Raw genomic sequence first — 18,727 nt, forward strand, 5'->3', positions numbered from 1 at the left:
TGGTAAAATGCTATACACAAACATTATAAGAAATCCATTTTAAAAGTTGCATTGGAGGGGCCTCGGGTATAAATGCTAATTTCCTTTGCTGTCTTTCCACACAAATGCTTCATTTCATAGCTTAAATGATAATGCTTGATTATTAAAGGAAGGAAAAAAACCATCACCATCATCACTAACAAAACAAAAATAAATGGAAAACCTAAATTCATAAATACCCTTACTGGTGAAGAGGGCAACTGCAGTATTTAATTGAATTTTCTCAGTTTGGACACAAGAATTTAAATGCTGCCAAAAAGTTTGAACTTATTAAATATTTCTTCCTATTCCTCCCCATTTGCTGCCCCACACCCCTCATGCTTTTCTTATTTTTGACAGAGAATGCCAATACTCTCATGCTTTAGTTCTGTCTTTTGCAAATACTATATCCTTCCTTCACTTGCATTCACTGAAAAACACATCTCAAGTGCCTTTTCTTCATTGAGCCTCTTCCTGGTAACACTTTTCCTGGCCCCTGTGATCGCACAGCACGCTTCCAGGTTTCTGTTGTGACATTTCCCCTCTTCCTTCCGATGATAAGTATGTATTGAGCACCTGCAATGGGACAGGTGATGTTGCAGACGCAGAACATATGGAGACACAAGGTCTCTTTTCCTCCGTGGAGATAACATTCTAATGAAGAAAACAGAAAACAAACAAACATATACACAAAGAAACAACAGCATATATAAGATGGCAAATAAAACTTAGAAAAGAAAGCGCTCAGGAAGTGACATGAGGACATCACATCTGAAGATGTGATGGGAAAGCCAGCATCTGAGGAGAAAAAAAAAAAAAAGCTAAAGTATAAGGATGGTTAGTTGAATTTTCTCATAGGGAGTAGAAAATGTTTGGTTTCTGATCAACCCTCCTGATAATATAGAAGCATATGTTAACTTTCTATGTGTAGGCACTAGAGGAAAATTGTTGGCTGCCAGGAAGACTCCATAGAAGATAATTAGATCTTCTCACTCTTGTATGAGGCACCAATTAGTCATTTATTTTCAGTATCTTTCCATCACCTTGTTAGTGGCCACACCAAGTTATGAGAACCACCTCTCTTTTTTACAGGAAGAGAAGGAAAAGATTTATCATTACATATCTCTCAAAGTTTACACACTATTTTCTTCTGACAATAGTTGATTTATGTCTCATGTCCTAAGAGCAAACTCTCCATTTTGTACCTTTTTTTTTTTATTACAAGCCTCTACTGTTGCCGGCTACTATGTTTGTGAGCAATATTGTGAGGAAGGAAATAAAAATAAGAGAATGATATAGTAGATGAATCCACACGCAAGACAGTGTTTTGTGGGATAATACAATTGAGTTGACAAATCATAAAGCTTCTCCATATATGTGACTAAGAAAATAACAATGCGGCGGTCATAATGTATATATATTTGGGGAAAACTTCCATACATACAAATATCTAAAGAATTTGGCAAAAAATTAAAGAATTATTGTTTTTCTGTTGGTTGTTATTCCAATTAGAATTTCAAAAATGTATCCCTAGAACAGAGATGCTTTTAGAAAAACAAATTCCATAAACTTTACTACATCTATTTCCTTGCAGAGGGATTTAATTTGTCATCTGTAAGATGTACATAATAACACTGTGTTGCTGTGAGGATTAGCAATAATATATGTGAAATACCTGGCAAGCTTGGTACAAAGAGTAGAGCTTCAACAAATAGTTGGTATTTTATTTTAATGTTTTCATTTTCTATGCTTTTTTTTAAAGAACATAAATGATAATTGTGATACAGCAGTCATAAACCAAGTTGTAACATTCACTTAAATATTAGTTTCAGTTAGACTATATTCAGAGACAATTTTGTCATCTCATTTCCCAGTATACTCCAAAATCCTCCATGAGAGAACGTGAATTTCAAAAGTGTATGTGTATAGGACAATTTAACAGTTGCTTCAATTCACCCCATTGCTCAGTGGCACTTGGCCCTGAGAAGGGGAAGTGGAGAAGCGAAGAATCTCAAACCAGCTATTTTTGTTTCTTATTAGCAACTACATGAAAAGATTTGACAAATCATTAAAGAAAAGCCTCATCATTAGACATCATTTGATAAAGTTCATCAAAAGAATGCAGCCAACTGTATTTCATTAATGAGTTTGAGATGGCACAGGAGCAAAAAGATCTTTAATTTTATCCTTAGCCATTTATTTGTAAACTTCATCTTGATATTTTTTATTTCCTTGTAGGTTCCTTTTGCAATAAAAATGACACCACGTGCCTCTCAAATTCTTGCCAAAACAATTCTACATGCAATGATTATTCAAAAGACAACAACTGCCATTGTTCAGACGTGGCCATTAATTTGGACAAAGACTGTGAGAATATGAGAGATCCATGCTTCTCCAATCCCTGTCAAGGAAATGCCACTTGTGTGAACACCCCTGGAGGAAGGAGCTTTCTCTGCAAATGTCCTCCTGGTTTTAGTGGGACAACCTGTGAAACCGCTACTGTTTTCTGTGGCACAAACACCTGCCAACACGGAGGTATTTGCCATCAGGGCCCTGTTCATGCTGTCTGCATCTGCCCTGATGGATATACTGGAAGGTTCTGTGAAAAGGATCTCGATGAGTGTGCTTCGAGCCCTTGCCACAATGGGGCCATGTGCCAGGATGGAATCAATGGCTATTCCTGCTTCTGTGTCCCAGGATATCAAGGCAGGCACTGTGACCTGGAAGTGGATGAGTGTGTCTCAGATCCCTGTAAGAATGAAGCTACATGCCTCAATGAGATAGGAAGATACACTTGTATTTGTCCCCGCGATTATTCTGGTAAGTGTTATCACATTTGAAGACCAGAGGATGTATTTAGCTTCCCCTTTTTTTAATATGACAGAAGCAGAGGTGACTCTTTAGGTCTCATCCAATTGCTTATGAAAATGATCTTGGCAGGAATTAATCACTAGATAGAAAGCTTCCTAAGCCACTAAATCCACAGAGCCTAAATGTTTGCCAACTGTCACTGTTGTTGTTTTAAATGGAGCCCTTATATTATTTAAATCTTAGATTCGGTCTAGAATTAGTGGGCTCTATGGGGCCTCACTTTCCAGGTCAGGGCCCTTCAAGTTTCCTCATGAGAAGATGCCTTTTGTCTTAGCTAAAGTGTGCCTGCGAACGCCCAATGCCTGCCACTGCAGCCTCCTGGGAAGGCGAGACATGGAACGGACAGACCTTAGTGGGTTCCAAAGTGCAAGCAACAGACTAATGATAGCAAGGCTGATGGAGCATGGTAAATAAGATAAACCACAATTTTATTAATAAAGAAGTCACTTTTTAAAATAAAGAAATCACTTTAATTTCTTGGAAATAGCAAAGAGTACTACCTCCTATCTATTCACCAAGTTTCTATTGACATGGTATTTTAGTACAGAGTTAACAAGTTGACCATTCATTCACTAAAAGGGTACATGCTATTTATTATCTTCGTGCTCAGTGTCTAGGCTCCCCATCCTCCTGAACCGGTTGCCCAGTTAGATCATTTCTTCATGGGGCCCATCTTTCTTGCACTGTTTTACTCTTCGGATTCTCTACAGTAAGGGGGCAACTCATGTATTCTATGCTTTCTCACATTCATTCATTCTAACCTGCTCACCACTTTCCTGTGCTTCCTGACTCCCATCTGTGTGACATTATTCACATTTTAATGCCACTCTTCCCTGATCTCTTGCCACTTTTGTAACCTCTTGTGGTATCTGGCTTTCAACTTACCTTTTGCTCTCAACCCTTTCACACTTACTTCTTTGTCTTATTCTTTTCCCGAGTATGTTAAGCAATATAATTATTTGGAAAGTACTTCTCTTCAAAATTTATACCAGAACCCTCCAATATCATCTTGCTAATATTACACATTCTGGAAATATCTCTTTTATAAAATAGCTATATCCCTAGTTGTTCTGACATGAAATTTGCTCCCTTTCCCTCAATCCTCACCAACAACCAATCTTCAAAATCTATTTGGACAAGCAAGATGTCTTTCAAATTGAGCTCCTCCACTCACCTACCAGTGCCTTGGCTCATGTCCTCACCATCTTGTGCATACTTTACTATACAACCTCCCAAACCTTCAGCCTCTACCTTCTTCAAGTTGTTCTGAACAGTGCCTCTGAAATAATCCTCTAAAATAGATCTGACTGTGCCATTCCTTCTGAAGAATCTTGAGAGCTTCCTACCACACAGAAAAATTTTAACTTCTCATTGAAAACCCCCTTACATATAAGTCATATCTCCACAACCCCTTCCACCAAAGTATTTCCTTTCCCTGAATTGTCTTCATTTTTTATTCAAGTGATTTGCTTCCCTCTGGGATGTCCTTCCTCAATTCAATTCTCCTCTGTGAGGTTCTGTACTTTCAGTACTTTGTTCACCTCTCACCTAACTCAAGAAGCATTTCAGATTTACTATCTGCCGAAATATTACTTCTAAGCTGCTATAGTAATTATTTATTACTTCCCTAGCGGTTTGCCCCTCCATTAAAGAACTCTGTCCTATTCTTCAGATATCTGTGTTTTTGTCTCTTCCCACTGAAGTATTAGTTCCTAAAGGACAGAAGTCATGTCATATTTATTCTTTAATTCATCAATATTTGGGGGGTATTTATTATATGTCAGTCATCGTATTATGAGGAGGCACTATTCCCAAGGTTCCCAGCATAGTGAATAATGGGTGCTTAATAAATTGTTTCTGAATTGTTCTAATTGCCTAAATTCTTCCATATATTTCTGGGCACCCTTTGTGGTAACGAACCTGAGGTAAAGAGATATTAGAGTTTACCTGCTCTATGTATACATTATAATGGTAGAATGATGTGTTAGGATGAAAATTATTTTATTGGTTGCCTTTAATTACCAATACTAAACTAAAAGTTATAAGGAACAGTGAAGGGGCTTATGAAATAGTACTTACACATGAAAATCTTATTTATATGCCAGATCATCATGTCCATTGTTTAAAATCATCATGTCCATTGCCCTCAACAGCAATTCAATTACAGTTTTTAAAAGTTTTGAGTAAAAATAAGAAATTTTTGTGGGGCCGGTGTGGGATTGCTTTTGTTTATAATGGACACATTATTTATTTATTTATTTATATTTTATTTTTGTTTTTATTATGTTATGTTAATCACCATACATTACATCATTAGTTTTTGATGTAGTGTTCCATGATTCATTGTTTGTGCATAACACCCAGTGCTCCATGCAGCACGTGCCCTCTTTAATACCCATCACCAGGCTAACCCATCCCCCCACCCCCACTCCCCTCTAGAACCCTCAGTTTGTTTCTCAGGGTCCATAGTCTCTCATGGTTCATCTCCCCCTCCGATTTCCCCCCTTTCATTTCTCCCTTCCTACTATCTTTTTTTTTTAATATATAATGTGTTATTTGCTTCAGAGGTACAGATCTGTGATTCAACAGTCTTACCCAATTCACAGCGCTCACCATAGCACATACCTCCCCAATCTCTATCACCCAGCCACCCCATCCCTCCCACTCCCCACCATAATGGACACATTCAACAACCACTATGGTTTATTAAGATAGTATCTTCTATTTCCTGCTGCTAGTACAATGTTGTGAATGGTGACTAAAAGAAACAGACATGACATCAGAGAAATGTTTCAGCCATTTTTGCTACAGTGTTCTGAAATAGTCTTCTAATTGCAAAACACAGCTTGAAAAATGATGTTTTACAATGCATGTGTTTTTATTTTTTTACATTTCAATAAATTGGATTATAATGAATCCTTTCAGTGGTATAAATTTAGGTATAAAAGATGTCAAGGGTATATTCCAGATGTAGTAAAGTACCTCCATAATAAGGTACTTTACTCAACAATGAATTAATTGATACTGTGGATATATTGTATCCCTCCTGGGCCCAATGAAAATCAATGTCTTTTTCTCACTATAACATTAGCTCAAAGCCCACAATGAGGACACTTCCCTTGCTCAAACCCTGGTGTAATAGAGTTGTTCCCTATTTGACTATGTTCCTCTCTTGTTTTCTAAGAAATCAGCTAAATTTTATTATTTTAGCTCTGCTGACATAAATATAACTTGCTTATAGACAGAGTTTAAATGACACTCAGCAGGCGGTAAGAATCATGTCTGTTATTAGCTAGTTAAGCTTATTCGGACACAAAGGTGCGATTTTAGGCTTGATCACCAATCTCCACAAGTAAAATAGCCCACATTCTGGGAGCTCATCAGTGGTTCCCAGCGCCGACTAGACATTAGTCATTACCCAGAGAGATCTGAAACACAGATGCTCAAACTCCACCTTCAGAGAGTCAAATTTAATTGACGATTCTAATGTGTAGCTAGGGCTGGGAGGCAGAAATTGGGTTTATGTGAACTTAATTTAGAAACTTTTCTTGCAATATCCCATCATTTGGACCCACAAGGAGGCCTGCTTACCTTGGTGCCATCCCCTGGCTACCGTATTTGTGACAATTAATGAGAAACCCAAAGAAGGCCTATAGGACCAAGGGAAAAGCTGGAGCTGGGAAGTGAAGAAAAAGACTATTAGTAATCAGCATGGATGCGTAGATACTCTGGCTCAACCTAGACCTCCCAACGAATCCTGGAAGCTATTACAATAACCTAGCTGCTGTGTGCTACATCCAAATTTAGAGGCTCATAAAGAACCTAGCTTACAGGAAAAAGCCTGTGCTCCTCAGAGCAGCAAAGTAAGACAATGTAATAAATTTTAAAAGACAGAGAGGTAGGCGAGGAAAAAGAGCGGTAGCACATGGAGAGAGGGTTCACACTGCGGGAATCCTGCTCTGTGCACTCTGCTGTGCTTCCTAAGCGGTGATTCATGAACTACAGAAATAGGCTCAGAGAGAGCCACTGAAGATGCTGGTGAGGATATGCCAGGCATAAGCAAAAACTCCAATTTAAGCTGAAAATAAACAGCTGCAAACTTTTTTAATGAAAAGAGTATTAGCCTTGAGCATGTGACTGCTCTGAGTTCAAGTTTATGCAATGCATCATTCTTTCACTGAGGTCTTTCTTAAAATTAGCAGATTGACGAATGAACATTTTTCACACGAAGATGCCTGAAGTATGAGAAAAACGGGGCACAAGAGGGCAGGGAAAGGGCAATCAGATGCATGAGGAAGCAAAACACCATAGGAAAATATCTTATTTCCACCATTATAAACTAGGTCTTTGGTATAAAAACAATCTTGTGGAAAATAAGAAAAAAAAAACCACTTCATCAAATTTACTTATTGACTGTAAGATGCATCTTTATTTCAGAAATGAAAACATATGAAAAAAATTCATTTTATAGTCAAGAAAATGTGTTAGCGTACGGAGACCAGTTAGACTAGTTAGTACACGGAGACTAGTTAGTCAGAAAGCCACTACAATACCAGGGGTAAGACATTAGGTCCTGACCTGGAAGACTGACTGTAGGGATGAAGGAGAACATAGGTGTAGGGCTCACTAAGAAGAAGACTCACTTGTCATTTATTAAAGCCAGAATATTCCCAAACTTAACTGTACCCAAGAAAAACCTGCAATCTCTAATATGCAAAATAAGAATGTATTAGAAGTTCAATTTCCATTTCCAACTTAATAAACTTCTCTCTATCAGGGGTTCTCAAAGTTTAGCATGCATCAGACGCACCCAGAGAGCTTATTAAAATACAGTTTCTGATTTAGTAGATTTCTGGTGGGGTCTGTGCATTGATAACAAGTTCCCATATGATACTGATGCTGATGCTGTTAGTGTGGGAACCACACTTCAAGAAACCACTGCTGTAGACAATTATGTGGATTTTCATGTGACAACACAAAGTAGTGTGTGTGTGTGTGTGTGTGTGTGTGTGTGTGTGTGTGTGTAGTATTTATTGATAGTAACAGTTCTGGATAAATGATATGAATAAAAATAAGTATCTGTTGAATTCATTCAATTGTTACTTTTGTCAAAACACAAACACATTCATGTATGTATATATATACTGAGCTAGGCATTGTTATAGGTTTTGTAACTATAAGAATAAAGAAAAGTGATGAAAAAGTCCTCTTACAATCTAGAGGGAAGAGACAGACATGTATAAAATAAGTAATAAATAAAATATATAGTAGGTTAAGGGATGATAAATATAGTGGAGAAAAGCAAAAGTAAAACAAAAGGGGGAATTAGGAATTTAAGTTGAATGAACAGGGAAGGGCTTACTTAGAAGGTGACACATGAATAAAGTTCTAGAGAGGTAAGGAAGGGAATGAGGCAAATGTCTTGTGGAAAGCATTCCAGGCAGAGGAACAGCAGATGCAAAGGCCCTAGGTCAAGAGTACTAGCATGTTTGAGAAGCAGCAACGAAGATGATGTGACTGGAGTGGAGTGAACAAGGAGAAAGAGACATGATAGACTATTGGGGCTTGTGTGCCATTAAGGACTTTGCCTTTTGCTCTTAATAAGATGGGAAGTTGTTGGATAGTTTTGAGCAGAGGACTGAAATGATTGGACTTACATTTTAAGAAAATCACTGTCCTTGTTATGTTGACGATATACTGAAGTGGGTGGTTAAGGTAGAACTAGGTGCCCAGTAATACAATAATCCAAGTCAATGGACTATTATTAAATGGGAAAAAGCAAAAGAAAAGTACCAAGTTTTAACAACAACACCTTTTTTCCTCCTTTAAAATTTAAGATAAGAATTAACACAGAAGGATCATGGATCATGCAAACAAAATGTGAGCATACCTTTCCTGACCTGCTCTCTATTGCCCTCTGGTGGGAGGTCTAGATTATGCAGGACAGGTCTATCCTTAGAATAGTTCAGCAAGTGTGGTTTTCCTTACTAGTTTATATCAACCACATTGTCATATGGTCTTTCACATGCACACCTGAAACTTATTCTATCTCTCTGCATTACGTGGTTACTCATTTATAATTTCCTATCAGACCTTCTTTTCTTAAAATTTTTTATGTTGGTGCGCCTGGGTGGCTCAGTCGTTAAGCATCTGCCCTCAGCTCAGGTCAGGATCCCAGGGTCCTGAAATCGAGCCCCACATCGGGCTCCCTGCTCAGCGGGAAGCCTGCTTCTCCCTCTCCCACTCCCCCTGCTTGTGTTCCCTCTCTCCCTGTGTCTCTATCAAATAAATAAAAATCTTAAAAAAAAGTTTTTTTTTTTAATGTTCCTTTCTGTGCCTTCTCCAATAGTCCTCATCCATTCTGATGAATAAGACTAACAGGTATGATGTCACTAACTCTGACGCTGCCATTACAGTGGCATTTATCAATAGCATAATTTGAACTTCAGTCAATGTGGAGATTTGAATCCAGGCTTAATGTTCCATCTTTTCTAAATATATTTTTGATCAACTACATCACTTTTCTAATATCATTTTTCTATGACAGATCATATAGATAATTTAATGGTCATGAACATAATTTGGGGAAATAAAAGTATTACATATTATAAAATCTAAGCTTATTTCATGAGAAAAATTGTTATTATCATTACGATTACCATCATTGAGAGTTTTTTACTGATTACTGATTTACTGATTACTGATTTATTGATTAAAGTTTTTCCATAAACTTAATTCATAAGTTAATACGAAGTTAATACATAAACCATTTAATAAACTTAAATAAATTTATTGGGAATAATTATTTATAGTCCATATTTATATAAAGATATACAATATGTAAGACACGAGTTTAAAGAACATTTAAATATTGTTTCTATGAGCATCAACCAAAATACCTCACATTTCACTCACCATCTAATATATATGCCCATAGCAAATATCTTTCATACCCAAAAGGCAAGTAATGTGTGCCAGCCAAAAAAGAATATTTGAATTTCACAGGTTGTATCTTCATGTTCAAAGGAAAACGACTGTTTTTCTGTATGCTCTTAACTATGAAATTGATCATTTTTTTGTAGTGTCATATAAAAAAACTAAACCTTGTTCAGGCTTTTACTCAGAACGGGAGTCATGTGAAATACTTTTATGAAGAAATGGAAGTTGCTGGCTTTGGCAAATGTTTGTTGAATGAGTAAAAAATAACACATGTTGTTCACTCAGCAATTATTTATGATATACTTGCATGGCACTGGACATTGTGCCAGACCGTGGAGACATAAGGATGACTAAGACAAAATTTATCCCTGACAAACACTCACAGTTTATTCTGGGAGGAGGTGTGCAAACAAAACTCAGTCTCTCTGAACAGAATGCTGAGGAAGCACAAAGAAAGGAGCCGATGACACTGCTTAGGGTCAGGAAGATCTTCATAGATCAGGTGGCCTATGAGCAGAGCAAAAACGCACTTCTTTCAGGATGTTGAACTGAAACTTATGTCCTCTGACTACATTTATTAGTATTATTATTGTATGAGTAATAATGAGCTGAATAGCGAGGGGGGAAGGACTGCAGAGGTTTTAGAAAGGGGTGAATGTCGGGGGCGCCTGAGTGGCTCAGTCGGCTAAGCGTCTGCCTTGGGCTCAGGTCATTATCTCAGGGTCCTGGGATTGAGTCCCGCATCAGGCTCCCTGCTCAGCAGGGAGTCTACTTCTCCCTCTCCCTCTGCCTGCTGTTCCCCCTGCTTGTGCTTGCTCTCTCTGTGTCAAAAAAATAAAATCTTAAAAAAAAAAAAAAAAAGGTGTGGATGTCGCTTCTGTCATCTTTGCTCTGACACCTGGTTTGTGGGTTAGCTAGCAGTTGTGAATGGCATGCTCCATTTTAAACTCCCTGAGTACTTCTCCTACTGACTTCCTAGCTATCAGCAGGGTATGTATGCAGGTCTGAGTGAGGAGGGGATGAGCTAAAAAATATGTAGTAATATGAAGCATGGGTGGAATGGGAAGGCTGCGGAATTTGAAAGCAGGAGACAGGGCTTCCAGTCCCACCTTTGATGTGTTCTAGTGGTTTCTAGTGGTTTGACATTGATAAATAGTTCTAAGCTTCTGTGTCCTCATTCTAACATACATACATACATAACTCTCAGGGTCATGGCGACAATGAAATGTAAAAAAATAAAAACACATGCTGAAAGTTTTTCCGTAAACTATGAAGCCACAAAAATGCTGGTTGTCACTAATTTAATATCTTCAAATATTGCTGCTAGCATTTAACAATATTTACCTATACTTTTTACAGATATCCTTTTCTTACACTGAATTGCTTTCTTTTTTGAATATATTAGAACCATACTCAGGGATAAATTAACTGAGGTCATAATCTCCGTGCTCTATTTATAAGTTTAAACTGGAAAATTATGATATGTGAAGGCAAGAATTTATTCTCTGAAGCTGCCATATCATAAAACAAAGGATTTAGGAATGTATTAGTATTACAACATTTCAAATATTCAGGAATAACAATTATCCTAATGAACAAAAACACAAGAAAGATATTTGTTATGATTAAAACATTATAATTACGTAAGTGTGAAATGTGTAACATTGGCATATTTAGCATAAAATGCAAATATTACAATTTTGCTATTATTTTCCCAAGAAACTCACAAAATTAAGCAAGATAGAAACCATTTATAAAAGTAGAGTGTTTTACAAACATAGCATCTTGGAGACTTGTAAATGGGTTACTCCAAATTCAACTTCATATATATTTTACCAATTTTATATATTAAAAATATACATATACACATATTAAATATAGGCAGTAGATTGAGGAAGCCATGCATGTTAATTAGGAATATAATATTTTAAAATCAAATAATGCCTTCGTACATGTTACGATATTTATGATAGGAGTAAAATGGGAGGAAGAGCATACAGACTTTGAGAAGAAGGAAGGAAGGATGAGTTTGTTAGTGCTGGGAGAAGCAGTAGGGCGTGGGGAAGTAGAATATTTAATATTTCCACAGACAACTGTACCCTTGAAAGTATCATTGGATTCAAGAAAGCACAAGAATGCACTCCCTATTCTCTGCTCTTAGGGCTGACCAACAGGAGCCAGTCTTCCTATCCCTAGAACTAGTTCTAGCCTCCATGATTTTTCTAGAAAGATGAGACTACAGCAGTAGTGTCAAGAACATTCTTCAACTTGCACCGACGGTAGGAGGAGTAGACGGGAGGGCGAATAATGATTAAGAAAACCAGCAAAAAACAAATTTAAGATTGAAAGCAGAGGTTATTCCAGTTATGTCTCTCTGTGAAAGCAAATCCTGTAGAAATGAAAAAGATTTCCATATCTATAATGACAAAATAATAAAATCAGTTCATAAAGAAAACAGTACATACTGCGCACCAGCGTGTCTTGCCGTTAACAGTACCCAGAGACTGGGGAGAGTTCGAGGGTCGTGGAGACACAAGGCAACCGCCCAATTGCAGGCCCTACCATACCCAATGGCGCCTATTTCCCCAAAGGCAGGCGTGGGGGTACCTGACTGCCTGGCCCGGCGGGGCGCGCGGGCCTGGGGAACCCTGGAGGCCCGCGCGGCGGCTGCGGTCTCTGGGCCCGGAGAGCTACCTGCGCATGCGGGACCCGCTCTGCGCTCGGGAGCAAGCGGGCATCCCGCGCATCCCAGTTCCTGTTTTGGGCCAGGACCGGTTCAGGGGAGGCCGGTCCCTATTCTGGGCTCTGGGGCAAGGGCAGGCATCTGGCCACGTTCAGGCCTGCACCTACAGAAAGGACCCTGACATCCAGGAGCCAGTTATGTGAGGAACTCTGAAGCCTTGCTTCGTGGCACCTGGATGCTCTGGAATAAAAGACATCTGGAATCCGTAGTTCTTGGAGAGGCCTGGGTCCGCACCAGGCAGCACGTTCAGGTGGGGACTGTCGCCAATTTGCAGCCACCGCCTCAGAGTGATTTCACAGGGTTGGGGCATCCCTGCACCCAAGAGGATATGCAGGTGGTTGGCGCCAGACCCTAGCTCACAGTCCTGGAGGAGTACTAGCTGCTCAAGACTTGCTGAAGGGGTATGTACTGGGCTTGCCCCGGGTACAGTTCAGGGAAGTCCGGGATCTGGAAGCCGCCCTGGGTCTGCAGAGGCCAGGTCACTGGAGTGGGCTCTTACAGGAAATAAGCATCTGCCTAATTCCAAGTCACAAACAACCTAATGTTGACTATCCCCCTTGAAGGCGGATCTGGGGGAATTTGACCGTCTTGCCAGGGCCAGGTGGGGCAGGCTTGCCTGGGGATCTTCCAGCAGGAGACACCAGGGAGTCCTAGTACCTGGAGAGGCCTGGCTGCTGGGATCTTGGTGCAGGAGAGCTCACTGGACATATTGGTCTGGCACAGTTCTCAGGAGTAAGCAGGAATCTGGTCCAGCTCCGGTCCCTAAACCAGGCGAGGACCGGTTCAGGAGAGGCTGGGTCCCTGTGGTGTTCTATGTGGGAAACCAGGCGTCTGCACACGTCTAAGGCGCATCTTCACAAAGGGACCCTATCACCCCGAACCAGGTATGTCGGGAATTCTGAAGCCTTGCTGGGGGGGGACCAGGGCACCATGGAATGAGAGACATCTGGGATCCCTGGTTCCTGGAGAGGCCTGGGCCCCCATCAGGCAGCACGTCCAAATGGGGAGTGACTGTTGCCATCTTTGAAGCTATAGTATCAAATTGTATTGTGGGGGAGGGACCCCCTCCACCCACGAGGCTATCCAGAATGTGAGGCTGGGCCGTAGACCTCAGGCCTGAAGGGCTCCAGATGCCCAAGACCTGGAGAGAAGACCATACTGCACATGCTATGCAGTGCAGTTCCGGGTAGCCAGAGATTGCAGTAGGACCCCAGTAGAGAGATGCCAGTTCCCTGGAGTGGGAGTTTAGGGAACAAAGCATGGAATTCCATCCCTAACCTAGCTATATAGGCACCTGTTCCCCTGAAGGCAATCTAATGGGAATATGACTGCCTTCCTTGGCTAGGTGGGTAGGTTGACGTGGGGATCATCCAATGGGAGGCCAGGGAGCCCTGGTCAGTGGGTAGAGAGAGGCCAGGTCACTGGAGTGGACTCTTGTGATAATAATAAAGTATTAATAATACTAATAAAAATAATAATAAAATAAATACAGTAAGCAAATGCTATAAAATAATATAAAATATAAGCCAATTTTCATAGTTCATCAGAATTCATCACTGATAGTTACACTGATTTCACCTACATCAAGAGAGGAAAAATCTGCAACTAATATATAACACAACACCAAGACACTATTGATTATGAAGTGCATCATAATTCCTAGATTTAAACCTATGACAGAGAAAAGAGCAGTCTTTAAATTGATAAAATTCAGGCAACTTTCAGAAATGAATCCTAGGCTTATAAAGTCTACTTTAAGTGACTATTTTGTAAAAGATATTTGTTACTTTTTGGTGTCCTTAGAAAAGATATATCTAACTGCACAAGCTAGAAATCTTATTGGGTAAAAACTCAAAGATGGTTGCACTGAAAATAAAAAATCTGCCTTTAATCTTTCATAGTATCTTGCTAATCAATATTATGCTTGTTTTACACTATTAATCAGAGCACAAAGTCATCAGCCTCTTTGCTCTAGGATGTTAAAAATATTAATAGCTATGATCTAGAGGAGGAAAAGGTAGTATAAATCTATTGCTGTAATGGTAAGTGGTGCTAGAGTACCTCTTTGCAGTGATACTTGGTTCAGACTTGCACTGATAAGTGTTGTAATAGATATACCATGCATCATTCTTTAAAGAACCCAGGAATAGTGTATATAATTCTTACTTGAAAGGAAATATTATGCATAGAGGCCTGTTAGATATTAAATATATTGAGCAGACTCTGAAACTTAGGATGATAACTAAAAGCTAGAGTATAATTATTTCCAAAGCATGGGCTCTGCAGATAATGAGAAAGATGTTCAGAGTGGTCTGTCAATGACATACTGCACGTGTTGTGCATTCTCTCCCCACTGTAATGAGTGATGAGCACAACATCAGTGACAAGACCTGCTTCAGGCTGATAACATACGATGTGCGCTATCTTGTGGGACAGAATGTTAACATTGATCTATAATTGCTGAAAGATGTATATTGAGGTGCAAAATTTCTAAATTCTGATCAGAAGTTTAAGGCACAATCATTCAGAAACAATGTTTCATTTTAAACACTTGCCAAAGCCATAAATTTAGCTTTATGGCTTTTGATTTAGAGTGGGCCCAGGCTCGCAGAAGCATGAGAACCTCCGTCCTGGCAAACCAGATTGCCTTCTGGGACAGATGATGGATTAATCTATAGCTATGACTGGGTCATTCATTCAAAATTCATTGAGCATTTTCCTTTTTTTTTTTTGAGCATTTTCTATATTCAAGAATATGCGCTAAATGCTATAGATCTCAGTGTTAAAAGACAAAAAATTCACATTGATTGTTTTGTAGATAAAATGAACAAATAAGCATTTGTGGTAAAATGTAATACATACTTTTATATTACAGGGGATTATAAGAGAACTGTGGAGTGGAACCTAAGGCAGGTATAAGTAGTTAAATATCATGTGATACTCAAACCCAGTTTTTCAGAACGAATTAGAATTAACTGGGGGGAAGTAGGAATGAGAAGTGGGACATTGCAAGCAAGGGGAATCCCTATGTGCAGCCCAAAGACATGAGACTGTACCAATAGAGTCCACACCTTTTTGAATCTTCTACCACATTCGAAGGCTTTATCCTGGAAACAAGAGGAGCTATTTATAAATTTTGCACAGACAGTGATATAATCAGATTTGTATTTTATAATGATCACTCTCAGAAATGTAGAGAATGACTTGAAAAAGAGATGTCAGTAGCAGTAAGACAAGAAGAGAGATGGTGAGCCTCTGAATAAGGTTGGAGCAATGGGGATGGCCCTTTAGATCCATTTCCATGGGGGAAATGCCAGGATTTAGTGACTAATTGGAATGTGGGAAATAAAAACAAGATGATGATAACTCCTAGAAATCTGGCTTGGGTGATTTAGAGATAATCTCATTCACTGAGATGTTTGGAAGGGGTAGGGGTGTAGGGGATCAGTGAGGGTGGATTGAGGAGAGTTTATATTTGGAATTGTAGAATGATGTCTGTTGGAATAGTTGGAGAAGACATCTATGATAGTTGGAATCGAAAGAGTAATGTGGCCTAGAGTTACAGACTGCTAATGTATAGCTTATGTGAAGATATCACAGGAAAAACTTCCTGATACTCATTAGAATGGTCACCTGCTTCTAGATCCATAGTCTTTTCTTAAACACAAGTTAAGTAAACACAACACTTTAATCTTTTCCAAAGTGCCTTTTTTTCCATTGTTTATTTTTATTTTTTTAAATTTTTTATTGTTATGTTAATCACCATATATTAAATCATTAGTTTTTGATGCAGTGTTCCATGATTCATTGTTTGTTCATAACACCCAGTGCTCCATGCAGAAGGTGCCCTCCCCAATACCCATCACCAGGCTAACCCATCCCCCTACCCCCCTCCCTTTAATTCCTTCACCTTTGCTAGAATTTGGCATTTATCTGATGAAACCACTTTCTATGCAACCCTCCTTAAAGGTTTTGTTTTTTTTTTCTCGATTCTCAGGGCCAGGAGGGAAGGTTAGCTTTCTCTAACTAACCCCCCTACTCCTGAAAGACCACTGGTTCATCATTCACTTACCGCTTACACTACTCTTTTCTTTTCCTCACAAGCCATTATTTCCTAACCTCCAGGACACTTCCAGTATTCTCAATAACTTCTGCTCTTTCCCAGTCAACTTCTTCACATTTGGTTCAATTCAGCAAAATGTGCTAAACACCTATCACGGGGCAGATGTTTGCTAGACACTGAGGATATACATCATTGAAGAACATAAAGCACTGGGCTGTGATGTAACCTCATGGCTAATAGCACAGGCTCTAAATTCAGACTGCCTGTAATCTAATCCTGGCTCTAGCACTTTCTAGCCTTTTGGTCTGCATCAGGTTTCTTAACTTCTCTGTGCTTCAGTTTCATAACACCTCATGGATAATTTTTTGAAGATCAAACAAAATCAAATAATGTACATAAAATGCTTAGCGCAATACCTGATGTGAAATAAGCTCTTGATGAGTCTCAGCTATTACTATTGATAATAAGGAAGGATCCTTGTCTTTAAAGCAGTTCTTGGAGATAAACAAGTAACAAATAATAAAATATAATGCTGTAAATGCTATGAAAACACAAGAGGGTGGAACCAGTAAGGTAATCAGGGAATATACTTCATTGAGAATGCGGCATTTAACATAAGTCTTAAAGGATGACTTCATCAGATGGACAAGTAAGAAAAAACCTTTGAGAGAGAGAATTGGTTTGTCCAAACTCTTGGAGGTAGGGGTATATGGTGGGTTTGAGAAAAAGAAAATGATCTGATATGACTGGCATATAGAATGATGATAGAATTGTGATATGAAACCAGAAGTATTACCAAGATGTTTAGATGTCAAAATGAGAAGTTTTCACTTTATCCAAATCCAGTTAGGAGCTATTGCAGAATTTTATGGACCATGCTTTTCGCATTTTTTTTTAAAGATTTTATTTATTTATTTGACAGAGAGAGACAGCGAGAGAGGGAACACAAGCAGAGGGAGTGGGAAAGGGAGAAGCAGGCTTCCCGCGGAGCAGGGAGCCCGATGCGGGGCTCGATCCCAGGACCCCGGGACCATGACCTGAGCCGAAGGCAGACGCTTAACGACTGAGCCACCCAGGCGCCCGCTTTTCGCGTTTCTTGAACTTCCTATTTTCAGTGACCTGCATCTCTATTCCACTACAGCCATACACTGATGCAGTTTCAAGTTGGATTCTCTCATCATTCCAAACTGCTTTCCCACCAAAGTCCTCACCACATCCAGAGCTTCCAGTGTCCTTGCTTCTGTTGAATTCTTACCTCATCTTTAGCAGAGTATCAACCACCTGGCTTCTCTATACTCATACTGTCCAAAGCTTCTTCTCTATCTTGATATCTCCTTATGAGCCTGGACTTTGTAGAGAGTAGAGCTATTCTACTGATGTGCCTGTATTGTTCTCTGAACCTTCTTGTTCTTGACCTGCAATTATTTCCTTGAAGATTTCCAGTTCTGGAGAGCCCCTCATTGTCTACTCTCTTCTCATAATTTAAAGTCGATTAATCTACCTCAGCTATTTACTACCTAATTTGGGCTGTATATTTACTATTGCTCACTAGCTACTTATATGTCCATTGTAGCCCTTTTTTAAAAAATCATACTTAGTGTAGTGGCTGCTCCAAATTTGTCCAGTCTCTAGCTCCTATACTCATAGTATGCCATCTATATTTGTTTTAGTGGAATTGGAAGCTATTCCAAATTCCCTTCCAGGAATATGTTTGCTTCCAAAGACTTTTCAAAAAAATTTTTTTTTCCTATCTACCCTGAGGAATTGAAGAAGGAATAGGAAAGAAGAAATAGATTGTAGGTAATACCTACCATTCACTGAGCATTTACTATAATCCAACCTTGGTGTTAGCAATGACAGAGCAGAGCTAATCCTGAGTGGTCTGTCTACAAGATTCATGTTCTTCCTACTCTTCCATGATGAATGGCAAAGGAAAAGGGGAAGAAGGAAAATAATACAAAAAGTACTTGTTGGACTCATTTGAGAAAGGATTTGTTTGCCTTGCATGCTTCAATAAGCATTCTCTATAAAACCATCTCATTTCCATCTACCCAGGTCCTACACAGTTTTCTCTGCTCTATCATTATGTACTA

The 18,727-nt window shown here is 39.1% G+C and overlaps 1 protein-coding gene across 2 annotated transcripts in view; it reads left to right on the top strand.

The window, feature by feature from the left end:
- Positions 1-18,727, top strand: part of CRB1 (crumbs cell polarity complex component 1) — a 222,803-nt gene that overhangs the window by 78,217 nt on the left and 125,859 nt on the right. For both annotated transcript variants that reach the window (XM_025855301.2, XM_025855302.2), the window contains exon 2: positions 2,257-2,838. In XM_025855301.2, coding sequence (XP_025711086.2) covers positions 2,257-2,838 — 582 coding nt within the window. The remainder of the gene's footprint in view (positions 1-2,256; positions 2,839-18,727) is intronic.

The sequence above is a fragment of the Callorhinus ursinus genome, unplaced genomic scaffold, assembly GCF_003265705.2.
Source record: "Callorhinus ursinus isolate GAN/ISIS: 27379988/994484 unplaced genomic scaffold, GSC_fseal_2.0 scaffold57, whole genome shotgun sequence".
NCBI classification, from domain to species: Eukaryota; Metazoa; Chordata; class Mammalia; order Carnivora; family Otariidae; genus Callorhinus; species Callorhinus ursinus.